The sequence below is a fragment of the Papaver somniferum genome, unplaced genomic scaffold (genome assembly GCF_003573695.1).
Source record: "Papaver somniferum cultivar HN1 unplaced genomic scaffold, ASM357369v1 unplaced-scaffold_21, whole genome shotgun sequence".
In the NCBI taxonomy this organism is placed as follows: domain Eukaryota; kingdom Viridiplantae; phylum Streptophyta; class Magnoliopsida; order Ranunculales; family Papaveraceae; genus Papaver; species Papaver somniferum.
In genome coordinates, this window is record NW_020631041.1 from 12,371,439 (window position 1) to 12,378,358 (window position 6,920).

Consider the following 6,920-nt stretch of genomic DNA (forward strand, 5'->3'; position numbering starts at 1 on the left):
TAGAAATCAGAGGAGAAAAGAAGATTTAACACCATTTTTTTAATGAAAATTGAAAAGTTAGATCCAAAAAGGTTTCTAGAATAAGTCCCCAACCCCACATAAAATCGAGTCATAAAAAATATTTAATACTCCCTCTGTCCCTAATTAGATGACCTAGTCGTAGTTTGCACAATTTTTAAGACAAGGATGTTAGTAAAACTTAGAAATTATTTATCTCTTAAACTATATCACGGTTTTTTGTAAACTTTATGCCATTGAAAACATTTTAAAACACCTACGTAACGAATATAAACATAACTATCAAATTATACATATTTCTTATAATAACAAAAATAGATCATCTATTTATGGGACAAAACTTAAAACCAAGTAGGTCATCTAATTAGGGACGAAGGGAGTAGTTTATATTGAATTTTCTGAAAATGTATCTGTACTTTTATATAATTTTTTCTGACTATTTGTTCGTGTTCGTTTTTTTTTATAAGAGTTAATTAATGCTTGGGTCCTAGATTTTGGTATGGTAGAGGATTTGGGTCCTAAGTTTGTCCAATTTTGAGTTTGGGTCCTTAAAAACGTTTTGTGCAACCTCTGCAACCTTAAAATCGCACCTCCAAAATTGAAAACCCATATTTTGTTAAATCAACACACAAACAAGTAATCCATTTCATCAAATCACTAAACAAATCACTAAACAGAAACTCAAAATTCCAAAATCATTAAACAACACTATTATATATTAGGGGAAAATAAAATATAAAACCTATCATGTGAAATAAGAGTTGATGCTATTATGATTTTGGAGGGATCTAGAAACTTAGAAGAACTAGTAACCGGTTTTTTAAGGACCCAAACTCAAAATTGGACAAACTTAGGACCCAAATCCTCTACCATATCAAAATCCAGGACCCAAACACTAATTAACTCTTTTGATAAAAATACTTTTAACCTTTTAAAAGTGCGTCGGCAATTCTTGAATCCCTGTTTTTAACTATCATTATTTTGTGGCTAAGGTGACATGGTAACAATATATGAATTCATGTATGAACATGCTGATCGTGGCATCCATTTATGTATCAACTTGCAAGCTGTCCCCAAGGGTGGTGAACTGGTGATTAAAGAAATATATAAATATATCGTGGGATAGGTTTGCCATCAAAATAATTCAAAGGATATCTTCATCATAAATGAACTGGAGCATCTCAAGATACAGAAGTATTATCGCCGTATATTCAAAATAGTAACATGAGAAAAGTTAAGGTTACTGCTCTTAATTAATTCCCAAGTCGAGATTGAGTTGGGAGGTGAGGCATGAACCGAAGAAGAAGATGATGAAGCCAACTAATACACAGATGGAGTTTTAAGGTTTGTTTGTTTTTCGTTTTCTATCTTTTTTGTGGATTCTGAGGTTCTGGGTCTGTTTAATTGGTTGAAACTGATTAGAAAACAATCAAATTTTAGGGATTCTCAATTTCTCATGCCTTCTAGATCAACTAATTATATTTGGGGAATTCTAATCAATTTGGGTTGAACTTGTGGGAAAAAAGATATTCGATTTTTATTGGGGTTTGTGGATCTTTAGGTGGGGGAATTGTATTGATTCATATTGGTAGTCCATGGATAGCCCTACCAAGAGCATGACTGATGATGAGCTACTTGATGGCGGCGAAAAGAGTGAAACGGCTTCTTCTTCATCTGTCGCGGAGAGTAAGATGGTTGAGCCTGTAGATTTTGAGAATAATGGTCTCCTCTGGATTCCTCCTGGCCCAGATGATTTAGAAGATGATGAAGAAGCTGTCCTATTCTATGATGACGAAGATGATGCCACAGCAGAATGGAGACACCTAAGTCCTTTAACCAGCTTCGGTGACGGAGAGTCCAGTACCAAGGAAAAGTCGGGTGAGGAACACAAGAAAGCCATGAAGAATGTTGTTGATGGTCAGTTTAGGGCTTTGGTAGCTCAGCTGCTGCAGGTTGAGAACCTGCCCGTAGGCGAGGAGGATGACAGTGAAAGTTGGTTGGATATAGTAATATCGTTGTCTTGGGAAGCGGCTACACTGCTTAAGCCGGATACTAGCAAAGAAGGGTTGGACCCTGGCGGATATGTGAAAGTTAAGTGTCTGGCTTGTGGTCGCCGAAGTGAAAGGTATAAATGATAATTCATACATCATATATATATATTTTTTTTTTTGACTCATTTAACTTTTCGCTAAATGAGTTATTTGTCCAAATATTTTTAAAACATGGTTCAAATGGACGAGTAAAAATTAGTATGAGTGAAATTGACACTAAAAAAATAGCAAGATGAAATTGGATTCATCCTGACTTAAACTTAAAAAAATAGTAAGGATGAAAATGGATGCATCATGATGTAAATTAAAAATAAGAAAAAGTATTTGAAAATGGGTAGGATGAAATTGTTTACATCTTGACTATTTTTACATTTTTGTCCATTTAAACAGTATCAACGAAAATTGTTGATCTTTTTTGGTCTTTTTAACCAATTTTGTGTTAACTTTTAGCATGGTGGTCAAAGGAGTTGTTTGTAAGAAAAACGTGGCCCACAAGCATATGAGGAATAAAATAGAGAAACCACGGTTCCTAATCCTTGGTGGAGCTCTCGAGTATCCTAATTCCTTGTCAAATATCATTACATTATCAGACCAACAGGTTAATTATCTCCGATCATCTTTCTCCAGTTGATCCACCACTCATGTTTTTATTTTTTAGTTTCTCGGTCTTATGGATCTTACTATTTTTTTTAGGAAATGGACCATTTGGAGATGGCGGTTGCAACAATAGAGGCACAACACCCTACTGTACTTCTGGTAGAAAAATCAGTTTCACGGTCTTTTCAAGAGTACCTCCATGGCAAAGACATAGCAGTCGTTCTTAATCTCAAGAGGCCACTTTTAGAGCGCATAGCACGCTGCACTGGTGCGCAGATTGTTCCCTCAATTGATAATCTTTCATCTCGGATACTTGGGTTCTGTGACACATTCCGCGTGGAGAAGTTTCTTGAGCTGCATGGCAGTGCTGGGCAGAACGGAAAGAAGTTGGAGAAGACGCTCATGTTCTTTGAAGGATGCCCTAAACCATTGGGTTGCACAGTGAGTCTAGCAAAACATTTTACAATCTCAAGTTTATCAAATTTGAATATATAAGAAATCAAGTCCCTGTCTTTATTATTACAGATTTTGCTTAGGGGTGCTAACGGGGATGAACTGAAAAAGGTGAAGCATGTGGTCCAATATGGAATCTCTGCAGTATATCACTTGGCTTTGGAGACGTCTTTTCTAGCTGATGAGGGCGCCTCCTTTCCCTTGAAATCACCAATAACAGTTGCGTATAATCCCAGTGCAAATAATGTTGAAGCACTGGAGTCCACAGGTGGAGGTGAACTAAGTTCTTCAGATTTGACAACCTTAGGACAAGACCGAAAAAACAGTCGCGAGGAGCAAGGCTCGTCCAAGGAAGACTTTCCTCAATGTACAACTGATCATCAGAGTATATTGGTTTCGTTATCAACTCGTTGTGTTTGGAAGGGAACTGTATGCGAACGAGCCCATATCTTCCGGATTAAATACTATGGAAGTTCTGATAAGCCCTTAGGACGGTTTTTACGAGACCATTTGTTTGACCAGGTAACTATTTATTTTCATGTTTATGCATCCCTTTCACAGCTTCCGTGACTGAGTAAGCCAAATTTATTTGCCAGAGTTTCAGATGCCGGTTATGTAAGATGCCATCTGAAGCACATATTCATTCTTATACTCATGGACAAGGGACTCTTACGATTTCTGTTAAGAAGCTTGAGATTCTCTTACCGGGTGAAGGAGAAGGGAAGATCTGGATGTGGCACAGGTGTCTACAGTGTTCACGCCTCGACGGGATACCTCCTTCTACTCTAAGAGTAGTGATGTCTGATGCTGCTTGGAGTTTATCATTTGGGAAGTTCTTAGAGCTTAGCTTTTCAAACCATGCTGCTGCAGACTGTGGTCATTCTCTACATAGAGACTGTGTACGGTTCTATGGGTATGTTCCTGCTGAAACATGTATCAAGAATTATAAGTCTTTTGTATAAATTTAGATAATACACTTAAATATTGCGCAGGTTTGGAAGGTTGGTTGCTTGCTTCCGTTATGCATCAACAAATGTGCATTCAGTTTACCTTCCACCTTCAAAACTTGATTTTAACTATAATAAGCAGGACTGGATACAACATGAAGCGAATGAGGTGACACCATCACCATTTTTTTTTTGGGATACATTCACTTTGTCGCTCAATTTTTTTCCTTGCTCACATGTTAAAATGATCTGTTGTTGTTCATGTGTAACAGGTGGTCAACAGGGCAGGACATCTGTTCGCTGAAGTATCAAATGCTCTCCGCAAAATTGCAGACCAAAGAACTGGGTCCAGAGGCCTTATTACAGAACTTGAGGGGTTGTTAAAGACAGAGGAGGCAGAATTTGAGGTGAGACTTCTATGTTTCAGTTTCATTTCCAAGCTAAACTCCATGAAATCAACTTTCTTGTCTTTGAGTATTTATTTTTTGCTCTAGAGAATCATCTTCTGTTTTTTTCTAGGTTTTAATTTTATGTACATTATTGTAGGAATATCTCCAGAATGCACTAAACAGGGAGGAAAAGAAAGGGCAACCCTTCATTGATATTATTGAGATAAATGGTTTACGGAGGCAATTAATCTTCAATATCTATCTGTGGGATCAGCGCCTAGTTTATGCAGCCAATACAGATAACAAGCCTTTCAAGGAAAAGCTGAATACTTCTGCGCCTAGTGCTGAATATTTGTCTGAAACACTTGAAGATGCGTGGATAGGTAAAAATCAACCGACTGTCAAGGAAAATAATAATACTGCTGTCTTGGTTGATTCAAGTATGGTAGACGTTGTGATGAAAATAACAGATATCCAAGATCAACGAGAAGAAGACAGACGGGATGATAATGTGGAACAGTTCCCGGCCTGGGTACGGGTTCCTTTTCTGGAACTATACAAGAATTCGGCTGGGAGAGCTCCAAAGCAGGAGAACTCTGCTTGGTATGATCCTATATATCTTTTAGACCTCTACCTTCCTTCTGTAAACAAGAATTCATCGATGAGCACTCCAAAGCTCGATAATCTTGGACAGTACAATCCTGTATATCTTCCGGTTGTTAGGGAGTGGCCACGTTTAGGTGGAGCAAGGTTCTTTCTTCCCATAGGTGTTGATGGGACTGTTGTGCCAGTTTATGATGATGAACCCACAAGTGTTATATCATACACATTATCTTCCCCGGAGTATCATTCCCAGATATCAGGTGAGGGACTTAACGGGGGTTCATCTGATTCTAAGTCTTTGCATGCCACTGTTTCTTTCACAGATTATAGCCCACAAGGGAAGGTGAAGTACACAGTGACGTGTTACTATTCAAGTAGATTTGAGGCTCTGAGGAGGATGTGTTGTCCTTCTGAGCTCGACTTCATAAGGTCTCTTAGCCGGTGTAAGAAATGGGGTAAGAGTAACGTCTTCTTTACGAAATCATTGGATGATCGATTCATCATTAAACAGGTTACCAAGACAGAATTGGAATATTTCCTCCAGTTTGCTCCAGAGTATTTCAAATATCTCACTGAATCGATTGACACAAGAATCCCAACATGCCTTTCCAAGATTCTCGGGATCTATCAGGTACATCTTCTGTACTAGAGTATTAGAATCAGAAAACAAGAAAACAAAATCAAAATTCTGAGGAGCATTTTAGTCATTTCCAATTGTTTCCTTGTCGGATTCTCATGGCAGGTTACTTCGAAGCACCAAAATGGTGGGAAGGATGCGAGGATGGATGTTTTTGTAATGGAAAATCTTCTATTTGGACGTAATCTTACAAGACTTTATGACCTCAAAGGATCCACCCAGTCTCGGTATAATGCAGATGCAAGTGAAAGCAATAAAGTCCTTTTAGATCAAAACCTAATTGAAGAAATGCCAACTTCTCCCATTTTTGTGGGAAACAAAGCTAAGCGGTTGCTAGAGAGAGCCGTCTGGAATGATACTTCTTTCCTTGCTGTAAGTTTTACAACTTGTTCCTAATGTTGATGGTTCAAATAAAACATAGACTTATCCAATTTTGTGCTAATTCATTTTGTCGCAGTCAATTAATGTAATGGACTACTCATTACTGGTTGGGATGGACGAGGAGAAGCAAGAGCTTGTTGTAGGTATCATTGATTTCATGAGGCAGTATACTTGGGACAAACATCTAGAGACATGGGTAAAAACTTTGAGTATCTTTGGTGGAGCTAAAAACTCTACACCAACTGTAATCTCACCGAAACAATATATGAAAAGGTTCAGAAAAGCCATGTCGGAGTATTTCCTTATGGTCCCAGATCAGTGGTCTCCTCAAAACATCATCCCAAGTGCATCCCAGTCCGACCTTGGCGAAGATAACACCGTTAAGGTTTCATCTCCCTAAAGTTGTACAAAGCAAACATGCAGTTTGGTTGTATATTATTCGGTTTGGAATCCTCTTCTTGATATATAGTTCGTTTTTGTCATTTGGTTTCTGTGAAAAAAATATATGCGAAAACATTTGTTAGAAGATGCAGAACATGGCTGTTCTAGTTCGGGGAAATTCCCGTTACAGGTACAGTTCCTTGGGTAACCTGTCCCCGAACTACTGTCCTGTACATCTTCGCTCATGTATCCGTTACATTAATAATGAAAAAAATATATATACATATACAGTTATTCATTTGTGTAGCCATCTTTATTCATATCCCATTCAGTCTGAGTTTTTGCAAATTGCTATATGGGCATTCACTGTTTAGCAGTCCTGGTCAGTTAAATCGGGAGCTCCACCTGATATCGTTTTGTCTATTCCACTCTAAACTGCTTTACATTGTCAAGATATCGAAAT

General features: G+C 38.0%; 1 protein-coding gene across 4 annotated transcripts; it reads left to right on the forward strand.

Moving 5' to 3' along the window:
• Nucleotides 1–1,177: 1,177 nt before the first annotated feature.
• On the forward strand, nucleotides 1,178–6,704 carry LOC113339751 (1-phosphatidylinositol-3-phosphate 5-kinase FAB1B-like). 4 transcript variants are annotated; one of them, XM_026584978.1, is made up of 11 exons: nucleotides 1,178–2,143; nucleotides 2,520–2,667; nucleotides 2,763–3,107; nucleotides 3,192–3,641; nucleotides 3,716–4,032; nucleotides 4,112–4,235; nucleotides 4,339–4,473; nucleotides 4,613–4,838; nucleotides 4,926–5,689; nucleotides 5,801–6,067; nucleotides 6,153–6,704. In XM_026584978.1, the coding sequence occupies exons 1-11, from the start codon at nucleotides 1,614–1,616 to the stop codon at nucleotides 6,474–6,476; spliced, it is 3,630 nt and encodes a 1,209-aa protein (XP_026440763.1). In that variant the 5' UTR covers nucleotides 1,178–1,613; the 3' UTR covers nucleotides 6,477–6,704. The 4 variants fall into 4 exon arrangements, with proteins under 4 accessions (XP_026440763.1, XP_026440760.1, XP_026440762.1 ...); XM_026584975.1 differs by having other exon boundaries at nucleotides 1,178–1,362; nucleotides 1,459–2,143; nucleotides 4,613–5,689; XM_026584977.1 differs by having other exon boundaries at nucleotides 1,178–1,362; nucleotides 1,580–2,143; nucleotides 4,613–5,689.
• The last annotated feature ends 216 nt before the right edge of the window (nucleotides 6,705–6,920 follow it).

Coding starts and splice junctions, on each gene's coding strand:
- LOC113339751 (XM_026584974.1), top strand. CDS start 1,614: ATGGATAGCCCTACCAAGAGCATGACTGATGATGAGCTACTTGATGGC. Junction 4,474..4,612: donor CAGAGGAGGCAGAATTTGAG/GTGAGACTTCTA, acceptor ACATTATTGTAG/GAATATCTCCAGAATGCACT. Junction 6,068..6,152: donor ATGATACTTCTTTCCTTGCT/GTAAGTTTTACA, acceptor ATTTTGTCGCAG/TCAATTAATGTAATGGACTA.